The 22,687-nt window shown below is 41.9% G+C and overlaps 1 protein-coding gene across 1 annotated transcript in view; it reads left to right on the top strand.

Annotated features, from left to right (window-relative positions):
- The window catches only part of galnt12 (UDP-N-acetyl-alpha-D-galactosamine:polypeptide N-acetylgalactosaminyltransferase 12), a 56,115-nt gene that overhangs the window by 19,731 nt on the left and 13,697 nt on the right, over window positions 1-22,687 (top strand). The window contains exons 2-4 of the mRNA XM_072253443.1: window positions 4,514-4,683; window positions 7,271-7,460; window positions 14,482-14,667. Coding sequence (XP_072109544.1) covers window positions 4,514-4,683; window positions 7,271-7,460; window positions 14,482-14,667 — 546 coding nt within the window. The remainder of the gene's footprint in view (window positions 1-4,513; window positions 4,684-7,270; window positions 7,461-14,481; window positions 14,668-22,687) is intronic.

Here is a 22,687-nt window from a genome sequence, read left to right as displayed (position 1 = left end):
TGAGGGTGAGAGCTCATTTCACAATGGTAATTTCTCCATTCCCCTAAGACCATAAGATATAGGAGTAGGATCAGGCCACCTCAGCCTGTCCAGTCTGCTCTGTTATGAATTCTGCAGATTTGCCACTCTCCGGCTGAAGAAATATCTTGTCATCTCAGATGCAGAAAGCTGAGGAAAAAGTGTCGGGAGTGTCACTATGTAAATGTAATGTCCTTGGATACTGGGGAGTGACCTTTGCAATATGTTCCTGGATATTAAATCTACGTTAAGCAATTAAACGGGTTTGCTTGATAGCAGGCTTAGTGAATGAAAGATGGAGGTAGGTGTTGGTTAAAGGGGAGTATGAGGGACATTTGATTTTTATAACTGTAAACAAGAGGTTTTGCATAGATAGGAAGATTGTCTGCCATGATGACAGCTGAAAGAACTCCATGTGTTGCAAAGATGTTAGCTACCAAGTTTGAGTCTTGTGACGCAGAAAAGCGTGGTTAAAATCCATGCTTGCTCTGGATACTACACCTACAGATTCTTAATATATCAACTGATCTTCCATGATCTTGTTTCAAATATTTTGCAAGACACATTGAGCTGTACTTTTTAGGGTGTTATTCATGAAAATTACAGTTACATATGGTGACTAAATAACATTGCTTTTAATTGCATTATACAGAGTAATTTGGAGATTGAATCTCACAGCTTCATTTTTCCGTGAAAACTAACTTGAGAAAGCTTTTTCTTTTATGTATGTTTTACTTGTACAGTTTTATTTTGCTTTTGTTCTTTAAACCTACAAAGGATGAAACATAATATCTGCCTTATTGTCTCTAATTGGCCAGTGTAAAACTTGAAAGCATGATCTAAAAATAAGAGCAAAAGCAAAGGATGAAGTTTGTGTGGGGCTCAAGGTACGGAATGCCCTGCATGAATCTCTGTTAGTGTTAGCATTTAGTAAGTTTTCAAGGTTCATTAGCTATGCTTGTGTGTGGTGGTGGGGAATCTTAGAGAGGGAGAATTACAGTTCTGATAAATAATTCTGAGGAATGTGTAAATAGGGAGGGATGTACTTGAGAGCAGACACAGTCAATTGGATTGGATGCATTGGTTTAATTACATCAATGTGTAGGCCTGGAGTAAGGATTCTGAACTTTCAGGAAGAGTACTTACACTTGCTTTTTAATGACAGAGGAGCTAATTGGCTCGTGGTTATTATTGGCTCCTAACAGTGCAATCAATTAGTATCGTCTCTTCCATGTGTTTCCAAATAGCACAACATATTAGACTATTATTCATAGGAGCAGAATTAGGCTATTTGGCCCATCTAGTCTGCTCTGCTATTTCATCATGGCTGATTTATTATCCCTCTCAACCTCATTCTTCTGTCTTCTGCCGGTAACCTTTGACACCCTCACTAATCAAGAGCCTATCAATCTCCACTTTAAGCGTACCCAGTGTCTTGGCCTCCAGAGCCATATGTGGCAATAAATTCTACAGATTCACTACCCTCTGGCAAAAGAAATTCCTCCCTGTCTCTGTTCTAAATTCTGAGGCTGGTCCGAGACTCCCTGAGGATTGGAAACAACCTCTCCACATCCATTTTGTCTAGTCCTTTCAATGTTCAATGGGTTTCAATGAGATTACCTCCTCATTCTTCTAAACTCCCAATGAGTACAGACCCAGAGCCATGAAGTGCTCTTCATACATTAGCCCTTCCTTTCCCAAAATCATTCTTGTGAACCTCCTCTGGGCCCTCTGAAATGCCAGCACATCCTTTCTTAGATAAGATGCCCAAGACTGCTCACAATACTCCAACTACATCTGTTCAATGTCTTATAAAGCCTCAGCATTAAATCCCTGCTTTTATATTCTAGTCCTCTTGAAATGTATGTTAACCTTAATGGTCATTGTGGCTGAGTTCTGAATTGCATTAACTTGCTAGAAGAATTATTTCAAATGTTGCTAAAGATATAATAGTTAAGTTCCCTGAATTATAACTGCGACGTGGAGTAATACAAGACTATCCACACAGCGATTTACGGATCTGAGTTATTTTTAAAATGCTATTTCTGTTACAGTGATGCTAGAAGGTTTGTGAACCCTGTAGAATTTTCTCTATTTCTGCGTTAATAGTGACCTAAAATATGATCAGATCTTCACGCAAGTCCTAAAACTAGATAAAGAGAACTAGATTATTTTGAAAAATGATTCAATATTACATGTATTTGTTGGAAAAAGTATGTGAAACTTTGCTTTCAGTAACTGATGTGACCCCTTGTACAGCAATAACTTCAACCAGACCTTTCTGGTAGCTGTTGATCAGTCTTGCACGTTGGCTTGGAGAAATTTTAGGCTGTTCCTCCTAACAAAACTGCTTCAACTTTGGGATGTTGGTGGGCTTTCTTACATGAACTGCTTGCTTCAGAACTTCCACAACATTTCTATAGGGTTAAGGGCAGGACTTTGAATCGGCCATTCCAAAACACAAATTTTCTTCTTTTTAAACCGTTCTATTGTTGATTTACTCTTGTATTTTGGATCATTGTTGCATAATCCAACTTCTATTAAGCTTCAGTTGACAGACTGCTACCCTGACATTCTCCTGTAAAATGTCTTTATACAATTTTGAATTCATTGTTCCTTCAACAATTGCAAACTGTCCAGGCCCTGAGGCAGCAAAGCAGCCCCAAACCATGATGCTCCTTCCACCAGCTTCACAGTTGGAATGAGGTTTTGGTGTTGGTGTGTAGTGTCCATTTTCCTCCAAACGTAGCACTGTGCGTTTCTGCCAAAAAGTTCAACTTTGGTCATATTGTCCCAGAAGCGTCATAGAACATCCAGGTGGCCTTTTGCAAACTTGAGATGTGCAGCGATGTTTTTTTTTTTGGAGAGCAGTGGTTTCTTCCATGAACACCATTCTTGTTCAGTGCTTCTCTTATAGTGGACACATGAACAGAAAGTTTAACAAGTTCTAGAGATTTCTACAGGTCTTTCGCAGAACTCTTGGGTTCTTTTCCACCTCCTTCAGCATTACACATTGTGCTCTTGGTGTGATCTTTGCAGGATTCCCACACCTAAGGGGAGTAGCAACAGTACTGAGTTTTCTCCATTTGTAGATAATTTCTCTTGCTGTGAACTGTTAAACAGTCAGGTCTTTAGAAATGCTTTTGTAGGTTTTTCCAGCTTCAGGCATCTCTACAATTCTTATGAGGCCCTCTGAAAGTTGCTTTGATCGAGGCATGATGCACATAAAGAAGTCTTTCTTGAGTGGAGCAGGCTATTTCTGTAACCTGACTTTGTGTGTCTTTTTTTATAGGTCGGGGCACCTCTACAACCCACTCCTCCAATCTCATCTCACTGACTGGAGCACCTGACTCCAAATAGCTTTGTAGGAAGCATTACCCCAGAGATTCACTTACCTTTTCCAACAAATGCATGTAATATTGGATCATTTTCTCAATAAATAAATGAACAAGTATAATATTTTTGTGTTATTTATTTCATTTATCTAGTTTCAGGACTTGCATGAAGATCTGATCACGTTTTAGGTCATATTTATGCAGAAATAGAGAAAATTCTACAGGGTTTGCAAACTTCGTAGCACCACTGTAGGTGGCCATGCAGTTTTCAGATTGTATTGCGAAAACTCAACATATTTGAGTTTCCTTTGAAGAATGAAAACTTCCACCTCTGCTAATCTAGCTTGTCATTACAATTCCAAGGTTATACAGTTGACTTTAACTGTACTTTGTGATAGTTCCAAATTCTTGAAGTAATGAGAAATGGCTTTTCATTCCAAGGTAGTTGAATTTTTTTTTCCAAGGAATGGAATTATGGGGAATTTATGGGGAATTATGCCTTAAATGATTAAGTTCAGAGATCCTTTTATTTCAGGCAATAAATAACCTTTTGAAAGGGCAATTTTGGGAGGCCAAATGTCCTCTTGTTATGAATCTTGAAATACTGATTTTTCCTGTACTTTACAAATAAATTAAAGCTTGTTGATTAATATTAAAGTACCTGATGGACAGTGTTTGGATGCTTGTGGTTGAGGGAAGGATTACTTTTGTTGATGTGACTTTTTGGAAGAGGTAAGGAATCGTTTTGTTATATCTGAAAAGTAAATCAAGCCAAATTCTGACATTTCTGTTGCAATTGATCTTATGAGAACCTGTATGGTTGCATATCAAAGTGACACTAAGTGGAAATGATAGCTGTGTACACTTGTGATTTCCTTGAAATCACTTCTTTTGACATTTGTTTAGTTTATTATTTAATGATCATACCACAAATCACACTTTCAAAAATAATTTTTGAACCAAATAGTTCTAATGTTGTTGAACATTTGATCCTTCGTAAATTGATGGTAATTTATTTTTACTGAGCAATTTTTTCTTCAAAATAGTTGTGCATTATGTAAGAAAAATAGTTTAGATATTTGCATGTTTCAGGTTTCAGCAATGTTTTGTGCTTCTACTGCAAATATATGCACTTAACACTTATCATGTTACATCTTCAGATGTAAAGAGAAGAAATATGATTATCGAAATCTGCCAACCACTTCTGTGGTAATTGCATTTTATAATGAGGCCTGGTCAACGCTCCTGAGGACAGTTCATAGCGTTCTTGATACTTCACCTGATATTCTGTTGAAGGAGGTTATCATAGTGGATGATTACAGTGAGCGAGGTAGATATCAAATTAATGGTTCTTTTTCTTATCTAACTGTTATGTGAAGCACGTACATGCAAGACACGTATTTGATAAAAGCAACTCAGTTTTACTTTCAAACCTAGTCCAAAGTGAACGATGGCATTTGGACTTTTCTTCGCTCAATTTAATCCAAAAATATTCACATAACTGAATGCTATGTTTAGAAGTGATGTGATTCTGCTGCCATTTTGTGCGGCTGAAGATCTTCATTAGGAAGTTCACAAGTTTTAAAATTTCTTTTGAGTTGAGTTCATATTCTGTAGATATTTGTGCAGCTTCATCCATTCTTTCCAAATCTGCTGCAACCAGTTTTTCTAACAGCAAATATTTTGGTAAGCTCTAAGCTATTTTAAAACATCTGATCAGTAATTCTGGTTGATGAATTGTATAAAATCTCTTGCTTGCTGTGCTCCAATTAACTTTATGATTTAGTTTGCAGATGCCCAATTTAAAGTGTTGCCATTTTTACGATAGATCTAACTTTTCAAGAAGTATTTGTAATCTTCCTTTTTTGGGTTTATTTTATTTGAAAAGTGATTACAGCACCAATGTTCTTGCCTGCCAGTCTGTAGTTTCCAATTTGCATTGATCTCTGCCCTTTCTCCATAGCCCTTTCAAAAATGATCTATTTCCTCTTTAAATATGCTTACTGATCTAGCCTCCACAAACATCTTAACTGGAGAATTAAGATTCTAATTTGCCCTCTAAGAAGTATCTTGTACATTAATTTAAATGATTGTCTTATAATCCTGTATCTCTGTACCTTCGTCTGAAAATTTCCTACGAGATGAAACATCTCAAAATCAACCCTAAGAATCTTGGATATTTCAATAATACTGTATTCTTCAGAATTCTATAGAATATAGATCTCTAATTTATTTTAGTCATTTGTGATCCAAATGATAGTGAATCTTTTTAGCACTGTCTCTAGTACTAAAGTATTCTTTCTTGAATGAGGGTACTCCAGGCGTGTCTTCACTAGTACCCTGGTCATGTGCCCTATTTCTGAACTCCAGTTCCCTTGCAGTAAATGCCATTTGCCTTCCTCACCATTTGCTGCATCTGGCTGCTTTTTGCAAATTGTGCGTAAGAATACCTGCATTTCTGCACTTTGCTTATCTTCCCCCGTTTAGATAAGAGTCTGCCTTTAGATTCCTTTCACTGAAGTGCGTAACTTTACAGTTTCCCACATAAGCCTCTACTCATTCAGCCCATCTATATTCAATTGCAGAGTCTTGATATCCTCATTGCAATATGTCCTTTCACCTATTTTCATCAGCAAACTAAACAAGCTCAGTTTTGGGCCCCATTAACACATGGTCTTTTTGTGCTAACCGTCAGAACATAAGCTGATAATGCGAACGTGTAATTTATTTTCACAACTAGATTTACTTTTTGTCAACTCATTTTTTTATTTCCCGAAAACTCAAGTGATCTTTCAGTATGCACTCTTCAAAAATATAATCTTTTTCTAACTTTTGTTTCCTCTTTATTGTGTTTGTGCATCATCTACATGGTTGTCTGCTTTTTTTTAATACAACTCAAATTAAAGCTACACACATCCTTGCTTGGTCACTACCCAGGCTACTGCTACACCTTGTCTAATCCTGTCCATCTAAACCCCAGCCCCATGTTTTCCTTTGTTCTGACATTGGCTATCTCATTTCAGCTTTGTGCTTGTTCATACCTCCCCCCCTTTGTCATTAAATTCTCCTTGAATACTTGTTTCTTCACTGCCCCATTCAGGCTGGCCATCCAGTTCTTTCATTGTGTAGTACCCGGGGAACTTATTCTGCTTTGGAAAATCTATATGTGCAGATCCTCTCCAAGTTATGAATGCCCGAGTTGTGGACGGCCTGTACGTACAAACAGATGTTTGGAAGACTCAGCCCTTGTTCAGTGTGTGATTGAGACTGGTTGCTGACTGCTGTTTCTATGCCTACTTGCTTTCGTATTACAGCTGTTTCTGTGGTTCTACACACTTTTTGTTTTCTTTTGATTTGGGAACAGGGCCTAGCTAGTTGTGTGCAAATGTATGCAGATGTCATTGTTGAAATTGATGTTGCTGTATTACAATATTATCAAAATGTAGAGAAGACTTGACAGGAATCTGGGGCATAAAGGTAAAGTGTTTTCTTCTAAGAATGACATCCTTGTGTCCATCTTTGTTCTCAAAGAGAACTTTCTTTTGTTGCTGCAAAACTGTTGAATTGTGGTGACTGAAAGTTCCAAGCGAAACTGTCATTATATAACCATTGAAACTAAAGTAAATTGCAGAGTTTTGCACAATTAAAAGTTGATTTTTAATGGGGTTATTAGGGCACAGATTTGGGAGGTAGTGCCGATTCTAAACTGGCTGTTTTATGGAGTCCAGCCTGCCTTCCCGCTCATTGTCAGAAATTTGTGAATGGAAATTTATTTACCACAAGTTAACCTTTGTGCAATGAAATATAAGACCTTAATGGAAGAATGTTTTCAGAAAGAATTATAGTATGGTGTTAAAATTATGCAAAATAGAAAATAAAAATAGAAGTCTGTAAGCTCAACATTTTTCTTTTGACAGAGCACCTAAAAAAGCCTTTAGAAGATTATGTAGCTGGTCTCCGCAAAGTTCGATTGATACGTGCACGGAAAAGAGAAGGCTTGGTTCGTGCACGATTGCTGGGTGCATCTATAGCTTCAGGTGACGTCTTGACTTTCCTGGACTGCCACTGTGAGTGCCATGTGGGTTGGCTGGAACCATTACTAGAGAGGTAAATTGATGCCTTGTTATTGGATATCACAATGTTAATGTGGTTGTCATGCTCTTGAGGTGATAGTGATTTAGAACGGCATAGAATACAAGACAGAAATGGGCTTATTGGCTGAATCAGAGCAGGATGGCAGCAGAGTCTTCTTGGGCTTTTGTTGTGAAACTATAACCCCATTCCTTTACTTTGTGTCCCCTCTGACTTTTGTATTTGGAGGACCATTTCTGAGTTGGAGTGGATGGTATATGCTGAAGATGTCGGAGTTCCACCTGCACCATATGATGGTCCATGGGGCCTGCTGGGCATTTATGGTGATGTCAAATGCTGTAAAAAGCTTAACGTCACTTGTGTGAGCTTCTGTTTAAAGAGCCCCATGCAAGACAACTAGAGCAAATCTTAATTAGAGAATTGAAGCCAAATGACATGAGAAATAGAAGCAAATATAGAACATTCTGTTTCTTGTGTCTACTCCACTATTCAGAAAGATCTTTAATGTCACACCCACTCTTCTGGCTTAGCTCCTTGATTCCCCTAAATTCGAAGTCAACGTTGATTTTGTCATTTGCACAGGTACAGGAATGCACAAGCACAATGAAAACCTTGTAGCAGCATCACAGGCACATAGGATCATATAAACCACATTCATAAGAAAAACACAGACTAAATTCTAGTTGCACTCAACTTTTACAAGAAAGAACACATTGAGAACAAAGACATGCAATGGGATCATAGTGTTTCTAAACTATAGTGATCAGGGTTTTGCCTGTTGGTTCAAAAACAGAAAGGTTGCTGTGAAGTAGCAGGTTGTTGAACCTTGTGGTGTGGGACTTCAGGCTTCTATATCTGTTAACCAATGGTAGCTGCAAAAGCATAGCAGGACCCAGATTGAAAATTCCAAAAACCTTTGAATATGCTTCTCATTGGAGCCTCCAAACTATTCTTGTGTAGAAATTCCAGAGATTCACTGTTCCCTGGGATGGAGAAATTTCAATATGTCCTGAATGGCCAAATCTCAATTTTGATGGTGAAAATTCTGATTTGTAACACCAGCTGGGAGAAACGTGATTCTCCTATCAGTCATGCTAAGTTCCGTGGAATTTTGTATGTTTCATGAGACTATCTCTTACTGTCCGAGGGCCAGTCTGCTTCATCTTTCCTCCATAGGAAGAACTCCTCAATTTGGGAATCAGTCTGTTGAGCTGTGGTTGTATTTCCTTTATCACAACTAAATCCTTGGTTCAAGATACTGGCTATTTACATACTGTTCTAGGTGTGGTTTAATTCTATTTGATCTGATTGTATTAAAAGCTCCTTTGCTTGTACTTAAGTTCTCTCTCAACAGTGGGCAATGTTTGCCTGCTGATTTATTTGCCATATTTGGAAGTCACTTTAAGTAATTGATTTATAATGATACCCAGGCTCTTTTGAACACCAATACTTTTCAGTACCTTGCTCGTTAATAGAAAACTCCACTTTTCTATATTTACTTTCAACATGGAGATTCTTGAGTTTTCCTCAGAATATATTTATTTGCCTTGTTGTTGCCATGCACTTAGATTGACTGTACTTCCCGAAGCCTTTGCATTGTTCTCAAGCCGGCAGCCAACTGTGTACTGTCTGTAAAATGAGATATTACAGCTGTTTCTCATCAATACTATTGTTATAGACTGAATCCTGTGGTACCCCCATAATCACAGCCACCACACTGAAAAACCTATTTGTTCCTGCATTTTTATTTATTGACTAAAATGGCGGAGCAGACTTGATGGGCCGAATGACCGACTTCTGCTCCTTTGCCTTATGGACTTATTATTGGTGTGCATTAGTAAATCACCCCAACCTTAACTTTGTTTAACATCGCATCTTACTGAAGGCCATCTGGAAATCACATTCTCAAAAAATCTCTGAGATATAACATGTGATTTCTTTTATAAGCAAAAATCTGTGTTGACCCTGCCTAGTTCTACTAATAATATTCTAAATGCCTTGTTGATATTTTAAAATCTCTCCCTAGCTGGTCTAGCATTACTCTTTTGCATATGGGGTTATGTTTGTATTCCTCCAATTTGTGTAAACCATTCTGGGATTGGTAGAATTTTAAAAGTTGATAATCAATGCATTCATTATGTCTATAGTCAACATTCTCCAGACTGTGTGTGTGTGTAAGTTTTCACATCCGCCACTCCCTCACCTTTTAGTTTTATTGTCTTTCATCCAGTTTGATAGTTTGATTCCTTCTACACCTGTTTCTGCTATGGTTAATTCAGTTTAGTTCATTCAACTCGTATCTCTACAAGATGGTGCCGCGTACAGCAGCTGTGTTGCGAGCTCCCTTCCAAAGTTACAGTATACAATTCCTACAATTTTCTTGGCATTTTCTGTTCAAGTAGCTGATAGTCACATCAGATAAGATAGACTGACACATCTGAACATCGGAAAGACGGCATTTACCCACTACGTGCTGCCTTTCCTACACTGGGATCCCCTGCTTGTGCGATCCATGGGAGACTCATCTCTTACACCGCCGCTACCTCGGAAGAAATGACGGAGGCGAGGGAGAATGGCCGGTGTCCTGGTGAGGCTGAGATGGCGTGCAAATTGGCTGCTGCTCCCTAGCATACTCCTGGCTAACCTTCAGCCTCTGGACAACAAGCTGTGTGAACTAAGAGCCCGAATCTCCTACCAGTGGGAAACAAATGAATGTAACGCTTTGTGCTTCGTGGAGACCTGGCTGAAGGAGTTGATACTGGATCATGCAATCGAGCCCTCGGGGTTCTCCCTGTTCCAAGCAGACAGGTCGAAAAACCTCTCTAGGAAGAGTAAAGAAGGAGGGGTATGCTTCATGGTCAACTATGCCTGGTGCGACCCTCAGAATGTGCATGCCCGCAAATCTTTTTGTTCCCCAGACCTGGAATACCTGGAGCTGCTGTGCTGACCCTACTGGCTGCCTAGGGAGTTCACGGCTGTTACCATCACAGCGGTTCACTTTCCACCGCAGGCTGACACTGACCTGGCTCTCAAGGAACTGTACGAGACCATCAACACACTGGAGACTGCACACCCAGAGGCCGCCTTCATCATCGTCGGTGACTTTAATCGAGTGTCACTGACGAAAGTCTCTCTAAAGTTTTGTCAGCACATCCAAATGAGCACTCATGGAGATAACACACTTGACCACTACTACACTCCCTTCTGCAATGCTTACAAGGCTCTCCTTCGCCCAGCTTTTGGAAAATCAGATGACTCTTTGATCCTGCTTTTTCCAAGGTACAGGCAGAAGCTGAAACAAGAGGTAGCCATAGTTAAAACCGTCCATTGTTGGTCCGACCAATCAGTCTCCATGCTGCAGGACTGCTTCGATGATGTCGACTGGAATGTCTTCCGTGATGAGGATGTCTCCGTGTTCATGGATGGAGTCACGTGCTTCATCCGGAAATGTGTCGATGATGTTGTCCCTCAGAAGCGTTTTCCCGAACCAGAAACCCTGGATCAGTAGTTCTGTGCGAGCAGCACTTACTGCGCGGCACAGAGCTGACACTGCCAGCAATCAGTTAGAGCTCAAGAAAAGCAGCTATGATCTGCGCAAAGCTATCAAGGCTGTGAAACAACAATACAGGGACAAGATTGAGTCACGATTCACAACCGATAGCACATGTGACTTGTGGCGAGGGCTGCATACCATCGCAGACTTCAAAGCCAAACGTAGTGGTGCCACCAGCATCGCGTCCTCTCTCCCAGATGAGCTCAATCGCTTTTATGCTCGGTTCGATGTCACTAACTCTGAGCCTCTGAGGAAAGCCACCACTACAACCTGCAACCTGGTCACCTCTGAGACTGAGGTACGCAGATGTTTCCAACAAGTGGACAGTCGCAAGGCTGCGGGACCGGACGGCATCCCAGGGCGAGTACTCAGGATGTGTGTGGCACAACTGGCAGGTGTGTTTACTGACATTTTTACTCTCCTCCCAGTGTAGTGTGCCCTCCTGCTTCAAATTATCCACCATTGTCCCTGTGCCAAAAAAGACCAAGGTAACATGCCTGACCAACTGGCGTCCTGTCACACTCATCTCAATAATAAGCAAATGCTTTGAGAGGCTGTTCAAGGACCACATCCGCAGCATGCTACCACCCAAACTAGACCCCCTACAATTCACCTACCGACACAATCAATGGATATTCGATGCAATAGCCACTGCTCTACGTACTGTCCTTACACATCTGGAGAAGAGGGATGCTTATGTGAGAATGCTGTTCTTGAACTACAGTTTAGCATTCAACACCATAATTCCATCCAGGCTCAACAAGAAGCTTAGAGACCTCAGCCTTGACGCTGCTTTGTACAGTTGGATCCTGGACTTCCGGTCAGATCGTCAGCAGGTGGTAAGAGTGGGCTCCCTCACCTCCATCCCTCTGACTGCCAATACAGAAGCCCCTCAGGGCTGTGTACTAAGTCCCTACAGGGAAGAAGTCATCTCTCTGATACAGTAGTGTCAAGAAAACAACCTTTTCCTCAATGTCGCAAAAACAAAGGAGCTGGTTGTGGATTACAGGAGGAATGGAGACGGGCTAACCCCTATTGACATCAATGGATCTGGAGTTGAGAGGGTAAACAGCTTTAAGTTCCTCGGCATCCACATCACTGAGGACCTCGTGGTCTGTGTGGTGAAGAAGTTTGGTATGGGCCCTCAAATCCTAAGAACTTTCTACAGGGGCACATTTAAGAGCATCCTGACTGGCTGCATCACTGCCTGGTATAGGAACTGTACCTTCCTTAATTGCAGAACTCTGCAGAGAGTGGTGCGGACAGCCCAGTGCATCTGCAGATATGATCTTCCCATGATTCAGGACGTTTACAAAGACAGGTGTGTAAAAAGGGTCTGTAGGGTCATTGGGGACCCGAGTCACCCCATCCAAAATCTATTCCAGCTGCTACCTTCCGGGAAACGGTACCGTAGCATAAAAGCCAGGACCAACAGGCTCCAGGACTGCTTCTTCCACCAGGACATCAGAAATTAACTCACCCTGATTTGGGTGTATTTCTATGTTTCATTGACTGTTCTATTTATTATAAATTACTATGAGTGCACATTTAGATGGATCTGTAACAAAGATTTTTACTCATGTATGTGAAGGATGTAAGAAATAAAGTCAAACACGAGGAAATCTGCAGATGCTGGAATTTCAAGCAACACACATAAAAGTTGCTGGTGAATGCAGCAGACCAGGCAGCATCTCTAGGAAGAGGTACAGTCGACGTTTTGGGCCGAGACCCTTCGTCAGGACTAACTGAAAGAAGAGAGAGTAAGAGATTTGAAAGTGGGAGGGGGAGATCCAAAATGATAGGAGAAGACAGGAGGGGGAGGGATGGAGCCAAGAGCTGGACAGTTGATTGGCAAAAGGGATATGAAAGGATCCTGGGACAGGAGGCCTAGGGAGAAAGAAAGGGGGAGGGGGGGAAGCCCAGAGGATGGGCAATAACGGATGGGGTACGAGGGGGAGGTGAGGCATTAATGGAAGTTAGAGAAGTCAGTGTTCATGCCATCAGGTTGGAGGCTACTCAGACGAAATATAAGGTGTTGTTCTTCCAACCTGAGTGTAGCTTCATCTTGACAGTAGAGGAGGCCGTGGATAGACATATCAGAATGGGAATGGGACGTGAAATTAAAATGTGTGGCCACTGGGAGATCCTGCTTTCTCTGGCGGACAGAGCATAGGTGTTCAGCGAAATGGTCTCCCAGTCTGAGTCGGGTCTCGCTAATATATAGAAGGCCTCATCGGGAGCACCGGACGCAGTATATCACCCCAGCCAACTCACAAGTAAAGTGTCGCCTCACCTGGAAGGACTGTCTGGGGCCCTGAATGGTGGTAAGGGAGGAAGTGTAAGGGCAGTTGTAGCACTTGTTCCGCTTACAAGGATAAGTGCCAAGAGGGAGATCGATGGGGAGGGATGGGGGGGACGAATGGACAAGGGAGTGGCGTAGGGAGTGAGGGTGGTAAAGATGTGCTTAGTGGTGGGATCCTGTTGGAGTTGGTGGAAGTTACATGTTGGACCCGGAGGCTGGTGGGGTGGTAGGTGAGGACCAGGGGAACCCTATTCCTAGTGGGGTGGCGGGAGGATGGAGTGAGAGCAGATGTGCGTGAAATGGGAGAGATGTGTTTGAGAGCAGAGTTGATGGTGGAGGAAGGGAAGCCCCTTTCTTTAAAAAAGGAGGACATCTCCCTCGTCCTGGAATGAAAAGCCTCATCCTGAGAGCAGAAAGTCAGTTCAATTCAATATGTCATTGATCATTAGCATCTTGTTTGTCATTCTTGACAAATTCTCTACCATTTATGTTTTTGGAAAATGAATGTTTGTAAATTTAAAATTTGGTCTTTTCTGTTGACGCACTAATGTAGACGATGAAAAATAAACATCTAAAATGAAATCTAGGGTGTCTAAAACTTTCGTACTATACTGTATTATGAATGTTGTTTTAAAATGGTCTTAAGACTGAGAAAGATATTGAAAATGATGTTGCTTAAATGAGGACTGTCTGTATAACACATTGTTTTTAAAGTTGAGAGCTTTCTGATTTTTACCTTGTTAAACAACTGTTTTATGAATTTAAGTTTCTGGATACAATCATTTCATCTTTAGTTCCTTGCACTATATTTATTTTGTTACAAAACGATACCGTTTTTCTATAAATTGGTTTATGTAGGTAATGGAGCAGTTGGTGGAAAGGATGGTTTCTTCATATCTGCTTTATGCACTAATTTGCTTAATTTGCTTTTCTGGTTCAGAGCTTTCATCCCACATAATGGTCTATATTAATTATGCAATGGTTCTAAATATTAAGAAATAGTAGCAGGAGTAGATCAACTAGCACTTACAGGCTATTCTATTTAACAAAATCATGCCAAAATAACAAATTCTTCCACCTTTTAATGTTATTTGACAATACTGTAATTTAAAGCAGGAATGTTTGTGATGATTACAGACCAGTTGTGGGATATGTAATTTTGAGTTTTTTTTTCCTGTCAGAATCCATGAAGAAGAATCTGCTGTAGTATGCCCCGTGATCGATGTCATTACATGGAATACATTTGAATTTCTGGGAAATCCGGGAGAGCCTCAGATTGGTGGGTTTGACTGGAGGCTCGTTTTCACCTGGCACGTGATCCCTGATCATGAACGAAAACGAAGGCGATCTCCGATTGATGTTATCAGGTGAGTTATTGATCGCTGAAGTTAAATGATTAATTCAGTACTTATTGAGCAAGTCTAACTGTAATGTTATCAGCAAAATAAATTGAGGAAAATTTATTTTGCTATGTTCATTTAAAAGAATAAGTAGTTTCCTGTAAATTTTCAAGTGCTTTGGACAACAAATAAGGTAGGATATCAACTTGGAAACTTGACAAGACACAGTTAATTCCAACTGCAAGAGGAAGTAAACATCCAGGTTAATTGTGGTAGATTGCAAAGATTATAGTGGCACTGGGAATTTTTTTTTCTAGGTCTAAGTGGTAAGGCTGTTGTCTTCAGTTAATATATACCATCCTTCAAGACAACACTTAGTGTCCGTTTAACTTTATTTGAGCTTTTATGTAGCGGAGACCATTCAGACTAAGTTGGAGAGTTTCAGTGACAGACAAAATGGGGTTCAAATGGGGGAGTAACTTTTGGATGCAATTTTAGAAAATGTATTCCTGGCACACACGGTAGATTCTCAGACTCCAGCACAGCGAAAAATGTTTGGATGTTCAGTTAGATTTTCTACAGGATTAGTAACTTTACTCTAATATTAGCAAACTTTATCTGATTGATTATATCTTAGTTTTAGTCTTGCAGATGGTTTTCTTCAAGTAGAGCTCTTTATAAGTTGTTTTTGATTAAGATACAACATGGAAATAGGCCCTTTGCTCTAATTTATCCATGTTGTGCAAGCTACCTATTCAAGCTAATCTGTTTGGCTCACATCCTACTAAACCTTTTCTATTCATGTACCTGTCCAAACCTGTTAAATGTAATTGTAGCAACACACATCAATGTTGCTGGTGAACGCAGCAGGCCAAGCAGCATCTGTAGGAAGAGGTGCAGTCGACGTTTCAGGCCGAGACCCTTCGTCAGGACTAACTGAAGGAAGAGTGAGTAAGGGATTTGAAAGTTGGAGGGGGAGGGGGAGATCCAAAATGATAGGAGAAGACAGGACGGGGAGGAATGGAGCTAAGAGCTGGACAGGTGATTGGCAAAAGGGGATACGAGAGGATCATGGGACAGGAGGTCTGGGAAGAAAGACAAGGGGGGGGGACCCAGAGGATGGGCAAGAGGTATATTCAGAGGGACAGAGGGAGAAAAAGGAGAGAGAGAAAGAATGTGTGCATAAAAATAAGTAACAGATGGGGTACGAGGGGGAGGTGGGGCCTAGCGGAAGTTAGAGAAGTCGATGTTCATGCCATCAGGTTGGAGGCTACCCAGACGGAATATAAGGTGTTGTTCCTCCAACCTGAGTGTGGCTTCATCTTTACAGTAGAGGAGGCCGTGGATAGACATGTCAGAATGGGAATGGGATGTGGAATTAAAATGTGTGGCCACTGAGAGATCCTGCTTTCTCTGGCGGACAGAGCGTAGATGTTCAGCAAAGCGGTCTCCCAGTCTGCGTTGGGTCTCGCCAATATATAAAAGGCCACATCGGGAGCACCGGACGCAGTATATCACCCCAGCCGACTCACAGGTGAAGTGTTGCCTCACCTGGAAGGACTGTTTGGGGCCCTGAATGGTGGTAAGGGAGGAAGTGTAAGGGCATGTGTAGCACTTGTTCCGCTTACACGGATAAGTGCCAGGAGGGAGATCAGTGGGGAGGGATGGGGGGGACGAATGGATAAGGGAGTTGTGTAGGGAGCGATCCCTGCGGAATGCAGAGAAAGGGGGGGAGGGAAAGATGTGCTTAGTGGTGGGATCCCGTTGGAGATGGCGGAAGTTACGGAGAATAATATGTTGGACCCGGAGGCTGGTGGGGTGGTAGGTGAGGACCAGGGGAACCCTATTCCTAGTGGGGTGGTGGGAGGATGGAGTGAGAGCAGATGTACGTGAAATGGGGGAGATGCGTTTAAGAGCAGAGTTGATAGTGGAGGAAGGGAAGCCCCTTTCTTTAAAAAATGAAGACATCTCCCTCGTCCTAGAATGAAAAGCCTCATCCTGAGAGCAGATGCGGCGGAGACGGAGGAATTGCGAGAAGGGGATGGCGTTTTTGCAAGAGACAGGGTGAGAAGAGGAATAACATCGACTTCTCTAACTTCCGCTAGGCCCCACCTCCCCCTCGTACCCCATCTGTTACTTATTTTTATGCACACATTCTTTCTCTCACTCTCCTTTTTCTCCCTCTGTCCCTCTGAATATACCTCTTGCCCATCCTCTGGGTCCCCCCCCCCCCTTGTCTTTCTTCCCGGACCTCCTGTCCCATGATCCTCTCGTATCCCCTTTTGCCAATCACCTGTCCAGCTCTTGGCTCCATCCCTCCCCCTCCTGTCTTCTCCTATCATTTTGGATCTCCCCCTCCCCCTCCAACTTTCAAATCCCTTACTCACTCTTCCTTCAGTTAGTCCTGACGAAGGGTCTCGGCCTGAAACGTCGACTGCACCTCTTCTTACAGATGCTGCCTGGCCTGCTGCGTTCACCAGCAACTTTGATGTGTGTTGCTTGAATTTCCAGCATCTGCAGAATTCCTGTTGTTTGTGTTTATATGTAATTGTACCTGCCTTTGACAGCTCACTTCATCTACCTACCATCCTCTGTGTGCAAAAAAAAAACACATCCCTCAGGTTTCCCCTCTTTCAATACTCACCACAAAACACTGCAAAACAGAGCCAAATAGAAATTTTATAAGCTAATTATGATACAGTATACATAGCATACTGAAGAAATGGAAGATTTCATTAATTAGGTAATATCTTCTCTTATGAGCCTTATGGCCTTAACTACAGGGTTTGGGATGTCACGTCAGGTTGGCGAGAATTCTGGTCACCATGCTATTGTGGCTCTTCCAGTAAGGTGGTGGTGTGCTCAGATGCAGTGGCCACTCTGGGTCCAAGCAGAGGGGTAATTGTTTGTTCTTGATGTCATTTTTATGATGGCAAGATACTGCTGGATACTAAGAACATCAAGTACTGCAAAACTTATCCCATTAGTAAGTTGCTCAATTGTGATGGAGCTGGACTAACTGTGTGCCATTGTGTTGTTGCACAATGTTGTCGTGCCAAGCCAGTGCATGGTGTGAGTGATTGTCTTGGACATCTTTATTGTGATCGCAAGACCCTGTTGGACATTGGTGTTGTAGAATTCTAAGTCTGGTTTGTTGGCAAGACTGACAGCAGGGGAACTGTGTTGCCTCAGTTGTGGCGAGGATTAGGCCCTCATGCCGTGGGGTTGCTGTAATGGGCTGGGTTGATCAAACTCTTAACAAATAAACCACACAACATATGATGTAGCAAATCAAAATAAATTCCATAACAATTTCAGGGCTCTCAATTCTTAGTCACCACTTGATTATGGCTGTTGTTAGGGGAGGTCTGAATTCTGACTCGATCATGAAATCACCCCTGGGTCCCAGGTACCGTTTGTGATTTCTGATCTGGGCGAAGTCCAACGAAACCAGGAAGGGCAGTTCAAGCAACACACATCAAAGTTGCTGGTGAACGCAGCAGGCCAGGCAGCATCTGTAGGAAGAGGTACAGTCGATGTTTCAATATATTTAGAAACTTTACAAGGCAGAGAGACCCATAAACAGAAACTCTGATCTTTTGTTCTCATGCCATTAACTCAGCTTAGTTTCTTTCATTCAAACAACATGTTTTCATTAATAGTGTTCAGTGTACCCTTGTAAGTCAATTGGACACTTTAATGGTTATTCCTCGTCCATCGGTCCACCAATGTTTTGGGTATAACTTTCCTTTAGACTTACAAAGGGACTTAAAAATAACATAAGTGATGAGCCCAAATCCAAAATAGAATCCGTTAAGCCACCTTTTATGACACTAAGCAAGAATCCGTCAACCTTCCTCTCAAAGTGACCAACAGAGGTTTAGTCATTAACAGGGTCCTCATGTTAATGGTGCCTGAGACTCAGAAAGAATCCAGCCACAGACATTAACAGACCTACAGTGTTTATCTTGTATAAACACTTCACAAACATTGACCACTAACAGACATACAGACTCTACATGGTAAGGGTTCAGAAAGAGTTCGATTATCATTTTGAACAGTTCAGACATTCATCCAATAGTTTTAAAATCAGAATCAGGTTTATTATCACCGGCATGTGATGTGAAATTTATTAACTTAGCAGCAGTAGTTCAATGTAATACGTAATCTAGCAGAGAGAGAGAGGAAAAAAATAAAACAAAACATAATAAATAAACAAGTGAATCAATTAAGTATGTTGAATAGATTAAAAAATGCGCAAAAACAGAAACGCTGTATATTAAAAAAAAGTGAGGTAGTGTCCAAAGTTTTAATGTCCATTTAGGAATTGGATGGCAGAGGGGAAGAAGCTGTTCCTGAATTGCTGAGTGTGTGCCTTCAGGCTTCTGTATCTCCTACCTGATGGTAACAGTGAGAAAAGGGCATGCCCTGGGTGCTGGAGGTCCTTAATAATGGACGCTGCCTTTCTGAGACACCGTTCCCTAAAGATGTCCTGGGTACTTTGTAGGCTAGTGCCCAAGATGGAGCTGACTAGATTTACAACCTTCTGCAGCTTCTTTCAGTCCTGTGTAGTAGCTCCTCCATACCAGGCAGTGATGCAGCCTGTCAGAATGGTCTCCATGGTACAACTATAGAAGTTTTTAAGTGTATTTGTTGACATGCCAAATCTCTTCAAACTCCTAGTGAAGTATAGCTGCTGACTTGCTTTCTTTATGACTATATTGATACGTTGGGACCAGGTTAGATCAGATCCTGACACCAAGAAACTTGAAGCTGCTCACTCTCTACACTTCTGATCCCTCTATGAGGATTGGTATGTGTTCCTTTACCTTACCCTTCCTGAAGTCCACAGTCAGCTCTCCTGTCTTACTCATGTTGAGTGCCAGGTTGTTGCTGCGGCACCATTCCACTAGTTGTCGTATCTCACTCCTGTACGCCCTCTCATCACCACCTGAGATTCTACCAACAATGGTTGTATCGTCAGCAAATTTGTAGGTAGTATTTGAGCTGTGCCTAGACACACAGTTATATGTATACAGAGAGTAGAGCAGTGAGCTAAGCACACCCCCCTGAGGTGCGCCAGTGTTGATCATCAGCGAGGAGGAGATGGAAGGATTTGGAGGATTTGAAGAGGTTACTAGGAAAGCTGACGAGGGTAAAGCGGTGGATGTTGTCTGTATGGACTTCAGTAAGGCCTTTGACAAGGTTCCACACGGAAGGCTGGTTAGGAAGGTTTAGTCGTTAGGTATTAATATTGAAGTAGTAACATGGATTCAGCAGTGGCTGGATGGGAGACGCCAAAGAGTAGTGGTAGATAACTGTTTGTCAGATTGGAAGTCGGTGACTAGTGGTGTGCCTCAGGGATCTGTACTGGGTCTAATGTTGTTTGTCATCTACATTAATGATCTGGATGATGGGGTGGTAAATTGGATGAGTAAGTATGCAGATGATACTAAGATAGGTGGAGTTGTGGATAATGAAGTAGGTTTTCAAAGCTTGCAGAGAGATTTAGGCCAGTTAGAAGAGTGGGCTGAAAGATGGCAGATGGAGTTTAATGCTGATAAATGTGAGGTGCTTCATTTTGGGAGGACTAATCAAAATAGGACATACATGGTAAATGGTAGGGCACTGAAGGATGCAGTAGAACAGAGGGATCTAGGAATAATGGTGCATAGTTCCCTGAAGGTGGAATCTCATGTGGATAGGGTGGAGAAGAAAGCTTTTGGTATGCTGGCCTTTATAAATCAGAGCATTGAGTATAGGAGTTGGGATGTAATGTTGAAATTGTACAAGGCATTGGTGAGGCCAAATTTGGAGTGTTGTGTACAGTTTTGGTCACCGAATTATAGGAAAGATGTCAACAAAATAGAGGGAGTACAGAGAAGATTTACTTGAATGTTCCCTGGATTTCATTACCTGAGTTACAGAGAAAGGTTGAACAAGTTGGGTCTTTATTCTCTGAAACGTAGAAGGTTGAGGGGGGACTTGATAGGGGTTTTTGTGTTGGGCACGTGGCTAAGTGGTCAAGGCATTCGTCTAGTTACCTCAAGGTTGCTAGTTGGAGCCTCAGCTGTGGCTGCGTGTTTGTTTCCTTGAGCAAGGCACTTAATCACACATTGCTCTAGTCTGTGCGAGGAGTGGTGCCCCACACAGACTTCCAATCTGCACTTTGTAAGGCATGAAAATGCCCAACGCAGGCCTCTCATGGTCTGAGTCGACGTTCCCTCCCTCCCTGATAGAGGTATTTAAAATTATAAGGGGGATAGATAGAGTTGACGTGGATAGGCTTTTTCTATTGAGAGTGGGGGAGATTCAAACAAGAGGACATGAGTTGAGAGTTAAAGGGCAAAGTTTAGGGGCAATATGAGGGGGAACTTCTTTACTCAGAGAGTGGTAACTGTGTGGAACGAGCTTCCAGCAGAAGTGGTTGAGACAGGTTCAATGTTGTAGTTTAAAGTTAAATTGGACAGCTATATGGACAGGAAAGGAATGGAGGGTTATGGGCTGAGTGCAGGTCGGTGGGACTAGGTGAGAGTAAGAGTTCGGCATGGACTAGAAGGGCCGAGATGGCCTGTTTCCGTGCTGTAATGGTTATATGGTTAAATGATATGTTATCACCAATCCGCACAGACTGTGGTCTTCTGCTTAGGGAGTCGAGGATCCAATTGCAGAGAGAGGTACAGAGTTTCAGGCTCTGCAGCTTCTCAATCAGGATTGTAGGAATGATGGTATTAAATGCTGAGCTATAGTCGATGAACAGTATCCTGACATAAGTGTTCGTGTTGTCTAGGTGGTCTAAAGCCATGTGGAGAGCCATTGAGATTGTGTCTGCTGTTGACCTATTGTGGTGATAGGCAAATTGCAATGGGTCCAGGTCCTTGCTGAGGCAGGAGTTCAGTCCAGTTGTAACCAACCTTTCAAAACATTTCATCACTGTAGTTGTGAGTGCTACTGGGTGATAGTCATTAAGGCAGCCCACATTATTCTTCTTAGGCACTGGTCTAATTGTTGCCTTTTTGAAGCAAGTGGGAACTTCTGCCCGTGGCAGTGAAAGGTTGAAAATTAAATATAACACAGTCATCTATTGCTGTTGCCCGGGAAGGAGACGCCTGAGGTAATGTGGATGAGAGCAGAGGCATAGGCCTCTGTGAGCATGCTGGAATCCCTACTGGGTAGGGGTCTGGCCTCTTGTGTTGGTGCTGCCCTCTGCTGTTTGCTTGGTGGAAGAACAAGCTGGACCAGGACAACTTGCTGTCAGTCTACCGGCCATGTCACTCAGAGACTAAGGGTATGTTATTTTTTGTTCTCAGCAGAAAAACATACAGTTGCTATCGTAAAGATATGTGCAGTGTGCTCTGTACTGTGGCAATGTGTTATGCACATTGGCCCTGGAGGAATGCTGGTTTGTTTGGGTATATTCGTGTTTGGTTAAATTATAATTAAATTTGAACTATCAAAAAGATGTGATTAATTGAGATCTTTGGGGGGGATAGAGAGAGGGAATTCTCACGGATATTGTCCAGACTGGAAGGCTTAAATTATAAGGAAAGACTATATGTTGCAACTGGAAAGAATGTGAAGAGGTGATCTTATAGAAGCTTATAAAATCATGAGGGGCATAGATAAGTTGAATGGTTGGTCTTTTTTCTAGGGCAGGAGGTGGCATACTTCTTTTGGTATTTCCTGATTTCCCTTTCAGGCACTTGTGCTGTTGCTGTTTTTTTTTAAACAGGAAAACTTTTTTTTGTGGCCTCTTGTGAGATTTCCAATTTTATCCACTTATTTATTTTAATATTTCTATCATTTGACTTCCCTTGGGGGAGGCAGGGGACAGGACCCCTCCTGGGTCTGTAGGTCAGTCCCATAATGGCTCTCTGTTTTACTGAGCTTCTTGGCCGTGTGGTTTCCAACAATCTTGAGCCATTGCCATCATAGCAGTTTTGCATGGTGTGTGGACTTTGGGCAATGCATGGAGATTCTGTCCACAGGCCAACTGATGGCCTTGTGATAAATTGTTCTGTCAAAGGGGTTTTCATTATTTCCAAAT

Source organism: Mobula birostris, chromosome 3 (assembly GCF_030028105.1).
Source record: "Mobula birostris isolate sMobBir1 chromosome 3, sMobBir1.hap1, whole genome shotgun sequence".
Lineage (NCBI taxonomy): Eukaryota > Metazoa > Chordata > Chondrichthyes > Myliobatiformes > Myliobatidae > Mobula > Mobula birostris.
The sequence above is the reverse complement of the archived record's forward strand: the minus strand, read 5'-3'. Positions and strand labels throughout refer to the sequence as shown.